The 21,165-nt window shown below is 38.5% G+C and overlaps 1 protein-coding gene across 1 annotated transcript in view; it reads right to left on the bottom strand.

The window, feature by feature from the left end:
• Abca13 (ATP binding cassette subfamily A member 13) overlaps nt 1-21,165 on the bottom strand; it is a 471,059-nt gene that overhangs the window by 194,931 nt on the left and 254,963 nt on the right. The window contains exon 42 of the mRNA XM_021177120.1: nt 5,099-5,204. Within this exon, the coding sequence (XP_021032779.1) occupies nt 5,099-5,204 (106 nt within the window). The remainder of the gene's footprint in view (nt 1-5,098; nt 5,205-21,165) is intronic.

Here is a 21,165-nt window from a genome sequence, read left to right as displayed (position 1 = left end):
CAATCAGAAGAGAGAGAAGTTAGCCAATCAGATGAGAGAGAAATTAACCAATCAGATGTAGGCATGCAAATGAGGTGGTAAGCATCAACCAAGCACAACCAATCCAGGTGTGAGACACGCCTCTCCTAGGCCTATATAAAGCAGCACCAGTGCTGGGCTCGGGGTCTATTCGCCTCTACAATCAAGCTCTCCCGATAAACGTGTGCAGAAGGAAAAAAAAAATATCTTTCTACTAATTCATCCCTACCGAGGATGCAAGAATAAAAACTCTGACACAAAGAAGGTAACTACACCCAAGAAAACACAAGACATTAATCATCTCACAACAAAACCAAAAGAAGAGAAATGTATGTATGCATGTGTGTGCATGTGCACACAAACACATTACCATCTCCAATATTAAAATAACAGGAACTAACAATCATTGGTCATTAATATCTCTCAACATCAGTGGATTCAATTCACCAATAAAAATACACAAGCTAACAACTAGACAAACAGGATCCATCATTCTGTTGTATACAGGAAACACACTTCAGCAACAAAGGTAGACACTTTTTTCAGAGTAAAGGGCTGAAAAAAGATTTTCCAAGCAAATGGACCCAAGAAACAGTCTCTACTAGACATTCTAAAATCAAATAAAATAGACTTTCAAACAAAAGTCTTCAAAACAGATAGGGAAGGACCCTTCATACTCATCAAAGGAAAAATCTACCAAGACGACAACTTAATTCTGAACATCTATGTCCCAAATGCAAGGGCACCCACTTTCTAAGGCTCAAATCACACAATAAACCCTACACAATAGTGGGAGACTTCAACACCTCACTTTCACCAATGGACAGGTCATTGAAACAGAAACAAAACAGGGGAAAAATGAAACTAATAGATATAATGAACTAAATACATTTAACATGTATCTAAAGCCCCCCAAACAAAACAGTATACCTTCTCAACACCTCACAGAACCTTCTCCAAATTGACCATATATAATCATATAATCAGGTACAAAGCAAGCCTCGACAGATATAAGAAGATTGAAATAACCTTTGCAGACTTATGGATAGAACTAGAAAATACCATCCTGAGTGTGGTAACCCAGAACCAAAAAGACATGCATGATATGTACTCACTGATAAGTGAATATTAGCCATAAAGTACAGAATACCCAGGATACACCCCATAGACCAAAAGAAGTTAAACAAGAAGAAAGACTCAAGCGAAGATGCTTGAGTTTCACTTAGAAGGGGGAACAAAATAGTCACAGGAGGCAGAGGGAGAGCGAGAGATAGGTGGGGGAAGGGAGGGGTAGAGGCAGGATCAGTTATGGAGAGAAACAGAGGAGAGGTGCAAAGGGCCAGGAAAATGAGTGGAAATATGCAGCTTCTAGGAGTGAGGAGGTAGGAGGAGGTCCCAAAGACCTGGGATGGGGGAGGCTCCCAGGAGTCAATGTGGGTGATCTTAGCTGACATGCCCAATAGTGGGGACATGAAGCTGAAGAGGCCACCTCCCGTCACGCAGGACTCCCAGTGTAAGGATAAGGACACCTACAAAAGGTTCAACCCAAAATTTGTCCTGTCTAAAAAATATTTAGTGACAAAATGGAGCAGAGACTGAAGGAATGGCCAGCTAATCACTGACCTAACGTAAGACCCATCCCACTAGCAAAACACCAATCTCTAACACTATTAATGATACTCTGTTATGCTTATAGACAGGAGCCTAGCATAACTGTCCTCTGAGAGGCTCTAACTAGCAGCTGACTGAAACAGATGCAGAGACCCACAGCTAAACATTGGATGGAGGTCAGGGACTCTTATGGAAGAGTTGCAGGAAGGATTGAAGGCTCTGTAGGAGATAGGAACCCTAGAGGACGGCCAATAGTGAATGAGGCATCAACCAAAGAGCATACATGGACTGGATTAAAGCAACTGTCATATATGTCGCATAGGATAGCCTTGTCTGGCCTCAGTAGGAGAAGATGACATGCCTGATCCTGTTGAGACTTGATGCACCATGGTGAAGGGATACCTAGGAGGGCTCTGTTCTCTCAGAGGTGAGGGGATGGGGTATGGGGAGAAGTATTTTGTGAGGGGAACCAGGAGAGAGGACAACATTTCAGATGTAAATAAATAAATATTTTTTAAAAGAGAGAGAGAGAGAAAGAGAGAGAGAGAGAGAGAGAGAGAGAGAGAGAGGGGGGGGGGAGAGCACTCTACTGAAATTTTTATACAAAGAATTTAATCATAGTGGATATACTGACTACAAACACATAAGAACCAAGCAACACTTCCCCTAAACATATAAAGCAACAAAAGAAGCAAAGCGAAAGCAAACATTTCCATAGTAACAGCAAGAAACATCAATATCCCACATTTAATAAAAGGCAAAAAAAAATCATTGACAGGACAGTAAAATCAAGGAGAATTGGAATTAAAGGCAGATGTGCATAAACTATTGAACAAATGAACATGATAGACACAAATAGGTGACTCCACTCACAAAATAGCAGAATATACATGAATTAGATCCATAAACATATGAAAACTCTCACAAGCCAATAACAGCATGAAACCATTTGAAAACTAATTTGATAAAGCAAGTTAAACAAACATAAGATGTATATAAACCCACTATTTTTAAGTTCATTTAAAAAGGAATTTGTATATATTGGATATTAGTCTTTTATAAGATTTAGGACTGGTAAAAATCCTTTCCCAATCTGTTGGTGGCCTTTTTGTCTTATTGACAGTGTCTTTTGCCTTACAGAAGCTTTGCAATTTTATGAGGTCCCATTTGTCAATTCTTGATCTTACAGCACAAGCCATTGCTGTTTTGTTTAGGAATTTTCCCCTGTGCCCATATCTTCGAGGCTTTTCCCCACTTTCTCCTCTATAAGTTTCAGTGTCTCTGGTTTTATGTGGTGTTCTTTGATCCACTTAGACTTGAGCTTTGTACAAGGAGATAGGAATGGATCAATTCGCATTCGTCTACATGATAACTGCCAGTTGTGCTAGCACCATTTGTTGAAAATGCTGTCTTTTTTTTCCACTGAATGGTTTTAGCTCCCTTGTCAAAGATCAAGTGATCATAGGTGTGTGCATTCATTTCTGGGATATTAGTCCCCTATCAGAAAATATGGGTCAGGAAATATTTCTCAGGAAATGTAAGCCACACAAACCCTCTAGTGCAATAGTGACATTGCTGTTATAGATACAACCAATCACTCTTCTGGTATGGCTGGGAAGGGAGCCACAAGGCCCCACTTCTATCTAAAAAGATTTTGGCAATGAATGGCTGCTGGAGAAAGGGGAATCAGCTCATTCCAGGGGTGTAGAATGAGGTTGCCAAGGTTCAGTGCATTATGCCAATTGGACTCAGCCAATTAATTTTTAAATTGTAAATGACATGAAGGTGGGCATGTGTTGGTGGACAGGAAGAAGTTGGAGGGAAATGTGAGGTGGATATGACTAAGATTATATATAACATTATATACATGTATAAATGAAAATATCAGAGAACAAATAATATATTGATGTGATTTATTGTGACAGCCATTTCTTCAAAAATTTTTCTAAACAGCCAATAAGTGTATGAAGAAATGCCCAGCATTTCTGATCAGTGTATTGGTGAGGACAAGGGGAATTGGAACCTTAATGCTCATGGTAAAAATATGAGGCATAGACAGATAAAAGTCTTTCTCTAATGATTAAGCGTATGATTCTGCAATTCTATTCATAGGTGTCTACTTAAAAAGCACGCGCTTAACATCAGTTTTAGGGGCATGTTCTAATGGCAAAAGAAAAATTGGAAACAACCCAAGTTTTTATCAACTGATAAATAGATGGAAGAATGTGGTACCCACAAGTAATTGGAGGTTTACTTGCCAACTGAAAGAAAAATGTGTTCATAGAACTGGTCACAGGGACCAGCTATATCCTTCATCCACATAAAATGTCAACAGCATGCTAATATAGAATGATAAGACATATGCTTGAGGTCTCTTAAGGCTGGAGTGATGGGAATCCTACAGAGTGATAGATATGTGGCATAATGTTGTGTTAGTTATAAGAACAGTCCAAGATTGAGTGTAGTAATGGATGCCCATGAATAACAAGACATTAAATTGTGTATTTTAAATGGGTAAATTGTGGATAATAAAAATTATATCTCAATAATACATCATGAACAGTAGAGATGCTTGACACAATTTTTATGGAAATGAAAATTAACACCACAGTTAGAAACAAACTGAACATCAATTTTGACAGCCAATGTATGTGTCTTATACCTGATATTACCAAGAGAGGAAGAAATGAGGCATTTGCAACATCCGAGATTCTGCTATCCACATCAGTTTTAGTTCTTGTGATTTATCCTGCCGTGTGTGTGTGTGTGTGGGGGGGTGCCTCCAAAGTCTGAAGTTTCTGAAGAAGTGTCACTGTTTATATCTCTATACCCAGGCATCATGTGTATTGGTGAGTTGTTGCTAACATGTGATAGGAAATGCACTGAACTAGAATCAGTCCATCCTATGAAAACCAAGCCTGGCTCCTGTCCAGCTTCTGATACTTGCCCAAAGAAGCATAGGATATAAATCTAGCCAAAATGAGACCATTAACCTACAGCAGTAACACATGTGAACAAGGCTGGTCAAAATCAAAGCTGTGTGCAAAGTCTGGGACAAAGGCTTATGAACATAAGTCTCATCTTTGGTGCTCCATAAGCCATACAAATCCATTATTAGTAGCATACAGCTATCCCTCATAAATACACCGTGGAGTAAGTAGCTTTGGACTGGCCATGGTAAGCCTGGAGAAGCAAGGCTCAGTATACTAATTGTATATACCGAGAAATTTCTGAGAAGTAGGTCACCATTTTAGAAAAGATAATCTGTGCTCTTTATAAGCCAGGATATAAACCAACTCTGACATAAATTTTCCCAGGGTGATCAGACCGCCTACTTCTGCCCCATCATGAGGCATATGCTATTCTTCCTTTAAAAACAAACAAACAAACAAACAAAAAACAAACTGATGATAAATGAAGTTGGTAACCTTTTGTCTTAAAGAGAAATGCAAAAGGCTACACTACTTACTGTAGGGAGGAAGGGATCCTACAGGTCTCTCATTCTGAGGCTCTACTTTGCTGTCTGGAGTGATGTAAGACTTTTTGTTGGTATCTTGCAGAAGCATCAAAAACACCTTTTGGGAATTAAGACAAAATACATATATTTTACATTTCTTCACAAATTACACTTATTTGCACTCCTTTGATCTCAACCACCCATTAGGTAATAACAACACACATAAAATACATCCTGTGTTTCATTGATCATTCATTTAATTAGTATAACTCTAAGAATGTATGTGGCTCAGGGGTTCTGATATACCATGTCACTAAAGCAATTAAGTTGTGACTTTTTGATGCCACTATTTAGTTAGAGCTCGAAGAAGACCAAGCTTGATGTGTTTAAACCCTGAGATGAGTCTCATATCAACAAAAATATGACAAAGGGAAAAAGAGTGTGACCCAAGGCAGCAGGACCTGTGGTGTGCTAAGAGCAATGAAACCTTTGGCTGCATTTGAAGACCTGGGGGACACAAGAAGGGCTGAACTAAGTACCTCCAATATACATCAAGGAACATTCATCTAAGAGGGGTCCTTTAGCCCTACCCCAGAAGTCAAAGATACTCAGCCATGTGGCAATGCCCCTCTATGAAGAAGGCACAGGCTCCCTCGTTGACAGTGCTGGGACAATTTGTGACCACAGATACAGGGCTATGAGAATATTGCATCTGTAAAGCCAGCGATGAGCATATCTGTCTATGAGTGGTAGATTCTGGCTGAAGAGGCTTTGAGCCACCCTTGGATGCATGTACTCTCTGTTATATCATCATGTCTATAGCGAAAATTCACTGCTAAGAGAAGCACAGTACACTGTATCTATAGCCATTGTATACATGTGTACACAGTACACTGTCTCTGTAGCCGATGTATATGCATGCCTTCATCCCTCCCTTCTCTGCACATATCTACCACAAAAACATCTTGCCCTGACTACACTTCTGGAGTCTTAGTCCAACAAGTAGCTCACACTCAGCATGTCCACTCTCTTCATGAACTTCTGAATTATAAACAATATCAGGAGTCATTTAAAAAAGCAAAGAGTCTTGAACTTGTCAACAAGTTCCTGGTCTGACCCTTTCCACTGGGGAAGACACATGGTGTGAGCCCCAGAGACTAAAGCAAAAAGCAGGTGAGGCCAGAGGGAAAGATTTATACTCTCTCTTCATGTGGTTAATTAGTTCGGACAGAATCCTACTGAGTAAAAGCTGTATCTTCAACACTGGTCAAGGTCAGGAGCTTTTGTTAGATATTAGGTAGTTCTCTCCTTTGAAAGATAACAAATACTACCTATTTCCTGCAAGATCTCCAAGAAAAGCCGCAGCACTCATCCCACTACAAATAAAAACAGTGTGGCCAATAACTTAGAACAGCACAGTGCATATATGGCAGCCATACATCCCTGAATATATTAGTTCATCACTGTGTGACTTGGTTTCTTGGTGAACAAAATGGTAATAATAAGACACATGTTATAGGACCACTGAAAGCAATAAATGCATTTTTAAGAGAGACTGGTGGGAACCATGCCTGGCATGTAACATGCTCATGCTGTCTCATCCTGACTTGCCAGGGGACACACACACACGATAGGCTTCATTATGTAATTCTCAAATCAATCTAATAAGTACTGCTAGCCCCACTGTAGATGAAGGCTTGGAGGATCAGCATGATAATCATTCGCTCAGCACATACACACAGAATGAAATTAGAAACAAGGCTGTGAGCTGAGAATTATTCACTGAATGAGAACTTATCTATGAGTTTTATTTTAAAAGAAAATTTTATTTGATGGCTGGCCACATGTAACTATATCAGGAATTATATTTTTATTTCAATAGGTGCACTTTATAACAGTCTTCATGCCTTCTTTTTAAACTTCTATCTCTTACACAGACACAGACACACACAGACACATACACACAGACACACACACACACACTTATGCAGATGGATATATGTGTCTAAGACTGTGAATGTATACATGTCTATTGTTTGTATTATTGGACATTGTTTGTACATATTGGAGAAAGAAGCAGAATAAGACATGGGTTTTCTGGAATCAATCTCAAAGGGCAGGTGGGTATGTGATCAGAACAATTAGTTCACAGCCAGCGGTATCTGGGTGCTGTGTGCCCCGTGTCTCTCCAGCTCATGAGTGTGCAAGGCAAGCAACAAATCCAAGATCAAAAGGAAGAGAGGAGTGCCATCTGGTGTTAACTCTCCTTAGCTGCGGGCACACTGACCAGGGGCTTCAGGGACTAAAATGTCAAAGGATGTACAGAACAGAAGGATCACATTTCTCAAAAACAACTTGAAACTGAATCCTGTAGGCAAATGTCTGGGCTCCTGGTGTGCACGTGCTTTTGAAGTTTGGATCTGTAAATAATGTGCTAAATAGAAGTAGTCACTGTCCTGTTGCAAGCCTCCCTTTTTGGAACAGTCTCATGGAACTCAAACATCTAGAACAGGACGGAAAAGGTCAGGGTTTTACAAAACAAAATATATGAAAAGAATTCCAATATTCCACTAGGTTCTGGATCTGTAAGTCCCCATTTTCATTTCAAAGTGTTCCTTATCATTTGACACAGATCTTCTACAAAAGGTAATCAATTTTGTTTCATCTCTCCACTTATGGACAGATGAAAACTACTGTAAACATTCTCATTATAGGCAAAATTGTGAGAGACCTTCTGCTATAAACACTCCTACAAAATGGATATAAAGGAGGTATGAGCACATGCATGGGACATCATCTGATAGATCCGACCATCAAATATCCCAGACACATTTTCTAGTCTATGAAGCATCTTGTATTTGTACACTATGCATAGAAGAGTATCATATCTGTATACCTCATCCTGTTCTCTGAATGTTTTTCTATCACTTGTAGATGAAAAGTGGCCAGAGGACAGTTCAAATGGGACAAATATTTCCCAGACCTCTCTGTCATTATATATAAGAATTGGATAGTCATCTCTAATCTCTTGTAATATTTTGCATCTCACAAAGATTATTACATCAGGCATCTCAAGTAAACAAATCTCCACAACTGCTCATGCTGCTCCTATTTTTATTCAAACAAACTGAATGAATATGAAATATGCCATGTTGAGGTTAAATCCATAAGACACTAACTAGCAAGGAAAACATGACCAGAAAACAATATTGCTTTAAATGCAATGGCTAGGGATTTTCTGTCCTTTTTTCCTATTTTTGTAAAAAAATAAATTCAACAGTTGGGAGATTCTTCATTTGAAAACTTATGTCTCCTTAATTAAGAGAAGCTTCAGGGTGTAAGCCTGCTACCATAGCCTCATGTCATCTGTGCACTGATAGTGCTATCAATCCCTTGGGCTGGAGGGCAGTGGTTCATTGGCTGCACTCTCTGTTTAAAGAGTACTGGCAAATAATGTCTGACCCCAGGCGCAATCCACTCTCAAAGTGTCAGTGTGATGGACTATGCCCAGATATGGTCAGCACACCCTGCCTTTGGCAGGTGCTAGAGAAACTGATGGGACTGACCTGCCTTCTAATGACAGCAGAGTTGGTCTGACTGATGACAGTGGCAAAGAAGGAATTGCCAAGCTTTAACTAAAATACAGCATGGACTGTGTTTTGTTTCAGTTTCTCCTAAATGATAGAATTTTTCTTCTCTGTTTGCTTTTTACAAGGAAAAGATGGCACTGTGTTAAGATCTCAGATAAATAAGACACAGGAGTTAGTTGGAATTTCTCCCAAATGAAGGGCTCTGGCCAAAGCGCCTCTATTGTACCACACAGTGAGTTGCACCCAACAACTCCCTATCATCATACAGAAGTACCACTGCTCTGGGATAGATGCTTTGTCATATCAACCACAGGCTTTGAAACCTATGACTGCACATCTGTTACCTTATAATTTTGTAGGTCATAGTATAAAATGAGATTCCTGGACTCCAGTCCATGAAGAACATTCTCTCTTGCCTCCATATCTTGTACTGAAGCTCTAGCCTCCATTTTCTGATTGTGCTTTATTATGATATCAGCATTTCCCATCTGAGCATGTTGTAACCATGCAATACAGACCTGTCTTCTTACATTAGTTCCACCCAGAAAATAGAAGTGTTTCTCCTCATTTTAAGTTCCACAAAGTGGCATTTACAGGTTCCAGAAATAGGACATGACCATTTGAGAGGACTCACTATTCGTCTTATCACTCCATCAGAACATGTTTAAACAAGACTGCTGACTAGCTATATGCTTCGATACCCTGAAAACAGTGAAAGACGATGCACAGGGTAGTAGACAGCATCATGCAGCACACTAAAGCTCTGATTCCTGATGGTGGAAAATATGATGCCTTCCCTTGGTCATCTCTACAGGGCAGGGTGGGTATGATAAGTTAGATGAGATATAAAAAATTAACTCTAAGTCAGACTAGCAGTCTCCAGCACCCCAAAATGGCTCTTTAGAAAGTGAAAGTGTCAAGTATGGGCTCCAGCCTGATAGACTGAGACCACAATGTTTAAATCATAGGGCAGGAACCAGACATGCTTGACCTTGAGAGGTTTACATTACGAAGACTTAAGTACAAAACTGAAACCTAACTACATTGTATTTTGATGAAAATAAACAAGGGGATAGAAGGAGGGGGATGAAAGAAAGGGGAAATGAGGAAAGAATGAAAAGATGAGTGAAGGAACAGGGAGGGAGATAAGAGAGAAAAAGAGGACACATTCCCAAGAAATCTAAACCTTCTCTGCCTTCCTCTTCTGCTGATTAAGGGTGGGGCACATTAATATATCATTTCCTTTACATATTATGTTGGATATTGACAGATAGATAGATAGATAGATAGATAGATAGATAGATAGATAGATAGATAGATAGAATATAGGAGTTGGAGCCACTCATGATCTCCAAAAAAGCCACTGTGCAGGTGACCTGGAGGTCAGAGGAAATGGGAAAACATCAAAGATAAGAATCAGGTTTCTCACTATTATTAACCAGACAAGACAGAAACAATTGCAGAGGAAATATGAATGAATGTTTATTATTAAGTAGAATTGAGCTCTTTGATTTCAATATTTATACAGAATGAAAAGAAAAAAAAATGTCATGCTTTGTTCAAGACAGAACCTAAGGCCACCAACTACCTCTCTATTGATAATTGGACCAACAAGGACTTTTTGGAAAATCAACCCTACAGAGCCATCATAATGTGGTGAAGGCAGCTCCCCTTGCCAGACAGACTCAGGATCTCAGACTTGAAATGATGTGTCATTATCTACTGAGTCATTTGTTTGTTAATGAAGCTCAGATACAACCCAATTTCAAATATCAACTTAGGGATATAGAAAGCATAATTTATTTTTAAAAGCTTATTTTATTCTTTAAGCAAAATCTGCTTTCTAGTTACATGGAGTCAGAAACTCTATTTAGCAGGTTTTCTCAACTCCAAGAAAGTTATCAGGCAAAATGCAGATAAACAAAGAGAAAGCACGCAGAGGAGCCACTTAATTGGGGGTCGATAGCCACAGTAGAAGGTAGTCAATGCTCCTGTAAAGAGACATTGACAGACTACACCAAACAAAAGAAAATTCTTCAAAGACACTTAATCTTCTTGCAATTTAAGATAGCATTCTCAAACCAACCCAAAGATAACACTATATTGTGTTTCATTAAGTCTCATGAGTATTTTAGGTATTTTAACTCTTGTTTGTGTTTTCCCCTAATAAAAGAAATATTTTTAAAAACACATGTGTCTGTATGAGAGAGTCAAGAAGAAATACTTCAGATTCAATAAATCAATATTTATTTAGGACCTATTATGTGAACATCACAGCATGTACAAAATGAGAAAGGAGAAAAATCACTGCAAACAGTTGAAAAGATTCATGTTACATCCCCAAAGCAACTGAGCAATTGCTCTATTACTTCTTGTAGCTATTGTTAAGATGGGTAAAAGAGGGAGACACATCTGGACAAAGACAAAGTAATGTGGAGATATGAGTCAGGCAAGTTCACTGTTCCTTTAAGAACATAATTAAAATGAAAGAGCCTTGTATTTTGAAGGTAGTGCATCCAATGCTCTATGTAGTCAATAAACTGATAGCTTAGATTTTAGCATGTGCAAATTAATAAAAAAGAAGACATATTTTTAAGAAAAGAGGTCAAAGGGAGAGAGAATTAAGAAATTTCCAGAAACATAGAAGCACATATATGTAAATCACAAACACAAATATTGGAGAAAATAAAAGTTAATACTAAGTACAAATAGAGATATTTAGGATATAAAAACAGTTTTATAAGTTATACTACAGTGGCAAACCTAATGTAACATTTGAAAAGGAGAGGGCATTCCATGGAACTTCAGCATGTTGGTATAAGCTCAGTTTAGCTTTTCCCACTGACCCTCCGATGCTTTCCTTTTAACCCATCTCAATTTCTTTGTGCCAGCCACTAACTCACTTAAACACTTTCCATGATAACCTCCCATTGACCAGACTAAACTGCCCTGCCTGTCTCTCCAGACCTTTAGACCTCTCCAAACTTACCCTTTATTCCTGTAATAGCCTGCAGGAGCTGTTACAAGAAGGACTGCAGAAGCCCCTCTTTTTACCTAAAACTATTTCCTGCAGACTCTATATCTTGGTGTGGACCCCAGTCCCCAAACACTTTGCTATGGCCCCAAAAAGCCTTTCCTCCTATCCTATCTCCATCCCTTTATGTCACCTACAGACCCAGAGAGGCACTCCCTGCCAGGGACCTCACAGAAACCACACTTGCCAATAATATAAAGGTAGCAGCTGCAACCAAAGAACCCAACCCTACAAAGACATGACAAAACGAAAAATCTTAGGGTCAGATGATTTTAGCACAGAATTCTACAAGACCTTCAAAGAGTTAATACCAATACTTCTCAAATTATTTCACAAAAAATAGAAACAGAAGGAACACTGCCCAATTCACTTTACAAGGTCCTAGTTACCATGATACTCAAACTACCTAAAGACCCAATAAAGTAAGAGAATTACAGAGCAATTTCCCTTATGAACATTGATTAAAAATTCTCAATAAATCACTTGCAAAGTGCATTAAAACATACTATAAAACTATCATCCATATGATGAAGTAGGTTTCATCCCAGAGATGTAGGGGTATTTCAGGTTACATAAACTGATAAATGTAACTCACCATATAAACAAACTGAAAGACAAAACCACATGGGCATCTCATTAGATTCTAAAAGAAGCTTTGACAAAATTTAGCATCCCCTTCATGATAAAAGTTCTGGAGAGATTAGGGATACAATGGACACACCTAAACAAAATAAAGGTAGTTTAAAATAAATCCTTATCCAACTTCAACTTAAATGGGGGGAAACATAAAGCAATTCCACTAAAATCAAGAATAAGACTAGTTTTTCTACTCCTTCCATACCTACTCTGTATAGTACCTGAAGTCTTAGCTACAGCAATAAGACAACTCAAAGAGATCAAGGAATCTCTTTAGGATCAAATTAGAAAGGAAAAAAATTACTTATCAAAGTAAATTTATTTGCAGATGCTATGGCAGTATTCTTAATAGACCCCCCCCCAAAAAAACCCAAAAAACAATCAATCAAACAAACAAACAAAAAACCAAAAAACTACCAGGCAGGAAACTCCTACAGCTGAGAAACTCTTGATCAAAGTAACTGGATACAATGTTAACTCAAAAAAAAAAAAAAAAAAAAAAAAAGAGTCCTCACACACCAAAAAAACAGAATGAGAAAGAAATCAAGGAAGCAACACCTTTCACAATAGCCTCAAATNAAACTCTTGATCAAAGTAACTGGATACAATGTTAAAAAAAAAAAAAAAAAAAAAAAAAATCAGTAGTCCTCCTATACCCAAAGGACAGACTGAGAAAGAAATCAAGGAAGCAACACCTTTCACAATAGCCTCAAATACTATAAAGTATCTTGGGGCAACTCTAACCAATCAAGTAAAAGACTTGTATGATAAAAACTTTAAGACACTTAATACGATATCCAAAGATGGAAAGGTCTCGCATGATCATACATTAGTAGGATAAATATAGTAACAATGGCAATCTTACCAAAGCAATCAGACTATTGATTCAATGTTATCCCCAATCAAAATGTCAACACAATCCTTTACAGATTGTGAAATGACAATTTTAGGCTTCATATAGTTTCTATTGCTGTGATAAAACACCATAACTAAAAGCAAGTTGGGGAAGAAATAGTTTATTTGGCTTACGCTTACACATTGTAAGCTATCATCAGAAGGCAGGACAGGAACTCAAACATGGCAGGAACCTGGAGTCAGAGGCTGATGCAGAAGTCATAAAGGGGTACTGCTTACTGTCTTGCTTCTTATAGCTGGCTCAGCCTTCTTTCTTATAGAACCAAGGACCACCAGCACAGGGATGAGACCACACACAATGGGCTGGCCCCTTCTGAATTGATCATTAATTTAAAAAATGACCTACAGCTAGATTTTATCAAGGTATTTTCTCAATTAAACCCCCTTCTTTCAGATAACTCTAGACTATGTCAAATTGATACAATACCATCCAACATGTTTGGAAATACAGAAAAACACAGAATAGCTAAAACAATACTACTAATAAGAAACATGCTAAAAGTATCTGTATCCCTGATCTCAAGTTGTACTACAGAGATATAAAAAACAGCATTATGCTTGCAAAAAAACAGACATGTTATTCAATGGAATTGAATTGAAGACCTAGACATAAGTCTACCCATGTATGAACACCATTTTTTGGTTTTTGTTTTTGTTTTTTTTTTATAAAGAAGCCACAAATATACACTGGGGAAAAAAGACAGTATCGTCAATAAACAGTGCTGGTCAAATTGGAAGGCTGCATGTTAAAGAATCCAAATAGATCCATACTTATTACGCTGCACAAAACTTAACTCCAAATGGATCAAAGATCTCAATATAAAACCAGATGCACTAAACCTGATTGAAGAGAAAGTGAGAACCTAGAATGTATTACACAGAAAAGACTTTAAGCATACCATTATCACAGGCACTAAGATCAACAACTAATAAATGAGACCACATAAAACTAAAAACTTCTGAATGGCAAAGGACAAAATCATTTGGACAAATGATGCCTATAAAATGGGCAAAGATTAGAGGCCCTTGGTCTAGTAAAGGCTCAATACCCCAATGTAGGGGAATGCCAGGGCAGGGAAGCAGGAGTGGGTGGGTGGGTGGGGGCACATTCACATAGAAGCAGTGTGAGGAGGGTTGAAATAGGGGGCTTCTGGGTGAGAAACTGGAAAAGAGGATAATATTTGAAATGTAAATAAAGAAGATACCCAGTAAAAAATAAAAATGGGAAAATATATTTACTAACATTTGAAATGTAAATAAAGAAAATACCCAATAAAAAATAAAAATGGAAAAATATATTTACCAACTATATATTTGATGGATGGCTGATATCCAAGGTAAATAAAGAAATTTAAAAAATGATAGAGAAAACTTGAATAATCAAATTTAAGATGGATACATATCTAAAACAGAGAATTCTCAAAAGAAGAAACTCAAATGACTGAGAAATACTTAAAGAAATGTTCAACATCCTTAGCTTTCAAGGAAATGCAAATCAAAACAATTTTAAAATTTCATCTTAAAACAGTCAGAATGGCTAAGACTAATAAAACAAATGATGGTTGGTGCAGATGAAGATGTGGAGCAAGGGTAACATTCATCGGTTGCTTGTGGGACTGAAAGCTTATACAGTCAATATGGACATCAGTGTGGTGGTTCCTCAGGAAGATGGGAATCAATCTACCTCAAGATACAGCTATACAGCTCTGAGGTATATCTCCAAAGGATATTTCATCCTACTAAACACTTATTCAACCATGCTCACTGCTGTAAGAAATTGGAAACAACATAGTGGTCCCTCAGTAGAGGAATGGATAAAGAAGACACAAAACATTTACACAAGAGACTATCACCAAGCTGTTGAAAAAGAGAAAGAGAGAGGGGGGGAGAGAAGGGGAGGGGGAGAGGGAGAGGAAGGGGGAGGGGGAGAGGGAGGGGGAGAGGGAGAGAAATTCATAAGTAAATGGATGGAACTAGAAAAAAAAATCATCCTGAGTGAAGTAACCCAGCCTCAGAAAGACAAATATGAGATGTCTTCACTTATAAGTGGATATTAGCTATTTAGTTCATGACAAACAACCTATAATCCATAGAACCACAAAGATCAAGTATAGGGTAAGGGACCTGAGGTGAGGAGTAAGACTTCCTTAGGAAAGGTAGATAAAATAGTTGTGGATGGATTGAGAAATGGATGGATGGATGGATGGATGGATGGATGGATGGATGGATGGATGGATGGATGGGTGGATGGATGGATGGATGGGGTGAATGGGATTGGAATGGGAGGATCAAGTGTTGAGGGGGATGAAGAGGAGGATGAGAAAGGACATATGGGGAAAGACAGTTAAATTGAGTTTTGAAGGGTAGTATAGAAACCTAGTACAAAAGAAGCTTTGTAGATTTGTGCATGTATGAAAGTGATCTAAATTAAATCTCCAGATAATGGGGTATCCAGAACCCTAACTGGACATTTTTTGTCACCAAATGGAAGTTTCCAGTACCTAAATTGGGTTATGCCTAATGGAGTTGTTGGCCAAAGTGGTACAGTAGGAACCCCAAACAACCTAGGCTGTTGCCAAGACTAGTTTGCTCTCAACAAACTAACAGCAAAGTCTTACTGCTAAAGACAACAACTACATAACTCACAGAAACACTTCCAGTTTAGTTTTTTATGGGAATCTCTGAGTGGCAAACACATGGGTCTCTACATCTACGTCTCCCATGAGGCTCTTCTTATTTGTCTTTTTTTCCTGCTTGTTTTGACCAATTATAATGTATTGGGTTTCGTTTTATCTTATTAATACATATTTTTTTCTTTTATTATTACCCTTAAAAGTCTGTTTTCTAATGAGAGACAGAAAGAGGTGGATCAGGATGGGAAGGGAGGGGGGAAGAACTAGAAGGAAAAAAAGGAGGGGAAATCTTAATCAGGATATATTCTGTGAGAAAAAAAAATCTATGTAAAATAAAGGAGGGGAAAGAATGGCACGATCCTGAAATGACACACTATGCCCCAGATTTCTTCCCATTGAATCTCACATTGTGATTTTTCTTGTGATCTCACCTTGTGGTTGCTAGTTTCTCATGGGGGGGGGGTTGTGCCTGGAGTCACTGCTTCATGTGAGCACATGAATAAGTAATGATGTGGAAGAAGGCTTCTCTAACTGCTCTAAGTCCCAGGCTGGCACCTGGAGCACTCACTTTCTACCCTTCCCATCGCTCAGCTATCATGATCAGTGCAAGCAGTATCAAAGGCACCTTGTTAAGTTCTATCCAGAATAGACTCCCTCTTGTGAATCATGATCACCCTAGAGGTGGGGAAAGAAAACACAGAAGTTAGCTCTGACTTCTATGAAGAGGCTTCCAAAAGCATAGAGCTAGGAATATAATGGTGATGATGATGATGATGATGATAATGATGATGATGATATAATATAATATTGACAAACACTAGGTCCTTGCTGGCTTCTCAGTTTTCACAGTCTCAGCATTCTGTAGCTCACCATGGTGGATTTTTTATTTACCTTAGTTTTCCATAAAATAACACTTATAAAAAGAGAAAATGACCCAGAAAAATTCTGCTTCTATGAATAACAAAAGCAAAGCGAGCATGCAGCCAGCAGAGCTGGCTCTCCTAGCCTCAGCAGACTCTCCACTGTAATTTCACATGTGACTGAAAACCTCAGCAGATCTGAGAGTCTAAGAGAAAAAAAAATGGAAAAAGGAACATACATACTGAGAGCATAGAATTATCTTATTTATAAATATGCCTTTCACTGAAAATTATACCTATCAACCTTTCTTTGGCCTCTCCTTGCAATAGCATAGATAGATACATAAATCACAGTAGCCACCCAAGCATCTCAGAGCCAAGCATCAACCCAGAAGTGAAAACCTTAAACCATAGTAGTTAACCAAGCATCTCAGAGCTAAGCATCCATGCAGAAGACGAAGACCTGCCTCGTGGTTTTAAAGTACTTAAACTCATAAAACATGAAAGGCAAGCATTCCCTAGCTCCACTCTTCTTCCTGATAAATATTAACAAGATTCTTGAAGTCTCCTTTTGGATTAAATAGATAACATGTTAATTACATAAAAGGGATGCCCACTCTTCCTGGCATACAGGTGTAAGTGTGGTATCAGATTATTGACGTGAATGTGTAATAATAATGATAAGATTTCTTCATCCCAAAAACTGACTCGCCTTCTGCCCCCAACATGCACAGGTCTCCTGTTTTAGTCTTAGCACTGGCTGAGCTCAGTTTCTCAGTACTAGGCAATGCAAAACAGCAAAACAGCCAGTAAACCAATAGAGACCAAGAACAGCCTGTCCTTCCAATCTAAAATACCTAGACTATGAAACCACAGTTGAAAGTGGCATCACTTTGTATCTATAGGGAAATTGAAAGTGTGCTGGCTCAAGACCTCAGCTATTCAAATCCTAGGCTTCTTTCCCAATACTGAGACCTGTTTTCTAAACATTAGAAGTGGTGACAGTTGGTATTTTAGCCACATCTGAGTATGTAATTCAGTGAACCACAGACCTGTAAACCTTCACGCAGGCAGGACAACTGACCAATCCCAACTCACGCAATCAAATGAAAAGAAGGCTCAGATGTGCCCTGGTCTTCTATTTTGGTGCAGGGAAGCCTGTTAATCTATCAAAAGTCCCTGAAGGTCAAGTGAACTTGGGAGCATGGATGTGATTTAATTCCATTGTCACTCTAAGAAGGTGACAGTTTCCCTGCAGCTGACAGGCAGCATTAGCATTTTTACTCTTTTGCCCAAGTCATATAACTATAATTTTTCATACTCAGAATATCAGTGAAAACTTTTCTGTTTCTTGTGTGTTTGCTTGTTCATTGATTTAGATGTTATGAGCATATATTCATTAATGAAATAGTCATTTAAATAAATTGCATACTTAAATTCATTCTGCACACCCTCTCCTATCCTCCCTTCTTTGGTGCCCCTTCTCTGCCCAAACAATGCCCCCCTTTCAAGTCTGCTTTTGAAGTCTAGATTCTGAATATGAGAGGAAATGCACACTGCTCTTTCTTGGTACAGCTTGTTTTTACTTAGCATAATGATCTCTAGCTGCACCCATTTTCATACAATTGACATAATTTCACCATCTGAATCTAACTACAATATGTACATTTGCCACAGATATTTTTAGAGACATTCAGTACATTTTATCTTAGGTAGTCTAAGTTTCTGGGTAATATCCGCTTATCAGTGAGTGCAAATCATGTGTGTTTCTTTGTAACTGGGTTACCTCACTCAGGATGATATCCTCTAGATCCATCCATTTACCTAAGAATTTCATAAATTCATTGTTTTTAGTAGCTGAGTAGTACTCCATTGTGTAAATGTACTACATTTTCTGTATCCATTCCTCTATTGAGGGACAGCTGGGTTCTTTCCAGCTTCTAGCTATTATAAATAAGGCTGCTATGAACATAGTGGAGCATGTGTCCTAATTACAAGTTGGAACATCTTCTGGGTATATGCCCAAGAGAGGTATTGATGCATCTTCCAGTAATACTATGTCCAATTTTCTTAGGAACTGTCAGACTGATTTCCAGAGTGGTTGTACCAGCTTGCAATCCCACCAACAATGGAGGAGTGTTCCTCTTTCTCCACATGCTCGCCAGCATCACGCAGGGTTTTTTAAATTGTAGGTTGATTGCTCTTTTTTTTTTTTTTTTTACTGGATATTTTCTTTATTTACATTTCAAAAGTTATTCCTTTCCTGGTCTTCCCCCACCCCGCAAAGCCCTTATCCACCTGCTTTTATGAGGGTGTTCCCACAACTACCCACCCATTCCCACCTCCCCACCCTAGCATTCCCCTACACTGGGGCATCAAGCCTTCCCAGGACTAAGGGCCTCTCCTCCTATTGATCCCCAACAAAGCATTCTCTGCATGATATGCAACTGGAGCCATGGGTCCCTCCATGTGTACTCTTTGGTTGGTGGTTTAGTCCCTAGGAGCTCTGGGAGGAGGGAGGGTGACTGTTTGGTTGATATTGTTGTTCTTCCTATGGGATTGCAAACCCCTTCAGCTCCTCCAGTCCTTTCTCTAACTCCTCCATTGGGGACCCTGTGCTCAGTCCAATAGTTGCCTGACAGCATCTGCTTCTGTATTTGTCAGGCTCTGGCAGAGCTTCTCAGGAGACAGCTATATTTTTTGGTCATTGTTCCTCTGAAAATTAACATGAGTCATTCAGCAAACACCCATTAGGCAAGTACTCATAACACAGTGTACTCTTTATGCTCTGGTTTGGAGGAAAGTAGGGAAGTATAGTGCTCCCAGGGCTCCATCTCCTTGGGCAGTCACAGAGTTTAACAGGACAAGAATCATGAAGAAAAGACAGTGGGCAGCAAGGGGACAAGGGGAAAAAAACTGATTTGATGGTGGAGAGCCAGACTTTCAGACTTCATTCCCAGGTTGGACTTATAAAAAAGGCTTCTGGAACAAAAGCAGAAAACAGCCAGCATGACACAGGGTCATTGTTATAGCAATCGTTGACTCCAGAAAGCAACTCATAGACACCATGTGCATTTATTAAGCTGTTTTAAATTTTCTTCCTTCTACTTGTTTTATTAAAAAGGACAAGGTTGGGACAGTGGGAGGTGGTGTTCTCTTGCCCTATTAGTCAGTACAATAGAGAACATTGCCAAGACCATGCATTTTCAATACATGCAATTCATTCCCAGAAAGCATAAATCTACATGCAGATCCATCATTTATGTCCTGTGTGACTTGGGGTAAAGAAAGTAGCCAATCAAGGTGCAGATTTCTCACTTAGAAATAGGAATAATACCATCAATAAAGAGTTAATGGTGTTCTAAATAGAAAAGCAGGTACCTTGCAAAGCTATCAATCTTCTTGTTTTATAATCATCTATGAACATTGACTTTAGACAAATTGTATGATGGCCACTATCAGTTATGGACTTTAGAAATCTTCCATTGCCAGTGGAGGATGCATTCCATAACCAATGTTATAATTCTACATTATGCCTGAATTCTACAGACAAATAGTTCAAATAGTTGTCACCAAGTATTCATGGAGGACGACTATAGAGAGTACAATTCAGAGTTGCCTGAGCCATTTATGCAAAGATGAATAGTCTTTGCATTTAACCTTTTGACAATTCTACAATATACAACAACATATCTTTAGACTATATATCATGCCTGATACAAGGTAGCTGTTATAGATAAATAATTGTTGTATAATCTCCAGAAGAAATATGACAATAAAATGTCTGCATATGTTCAATACAGGCATAGTGCTATTTCTGAATCATTGCAATCTGTAATTACTTAAACTCAAAGTTACAGAACTGTAATTGTACTTTCGTTACCTAATGCATGCCTAAGGTAAAGTCTGACACAATAAGAGACTGACAGAAACAACTAATAATAAAAGCAAAGTAGAATAATAATAACCATCCACTATACTAAAAATCACGTAGGTATGATTTCTCCATCCTGTCCCTCACTCTCCTCCCTTCCTGACTCCCTACACAAAATATTTTCTTTAGTTGCACTATGTCTACTGGACACAGTTAACTATGGGTCTCTGAACTGAGACTAACATTACTACTGCTGAGGAAGAGAAACACACATACACTGCATGATTTCTCAAGAATTGCCTTGTCTTTGGGACCACAAACCCTTAAATCCATTCTAATGTTCACTCTAACTTATACAACTGTATATTTTCATTCTCCCAGTTATCCGGTTTCGGTATGTGGTTCTGATTCATAAAGCCTACTGAGAACAACCAAAAAAGAAAGGAAGAAAGAAGGAAGAAAGGAAAGGATGAAAGACAGAAAAAAAGAAAGAAAGAAAGAAAGAAAGAAAGAAAGAAAGAAAGAAAGAAAGAGAAG

Source organism: Mus caroli, chromosome 11, assembly GCF_900094665.2.
Source record: "Mus caroli chromosome 11, CAROLI_EIJ_v1.1, whole genome shotgun sequence".
Taxonomy (NCBI): Eukaryota; Metazoa; Chordata; class Mammalia; order Rodentia; family Muridae; genus Mus; species Mus caroli.
This window is presented reverse-complemented; position numbering and strand designations above follow the sequence as displayed.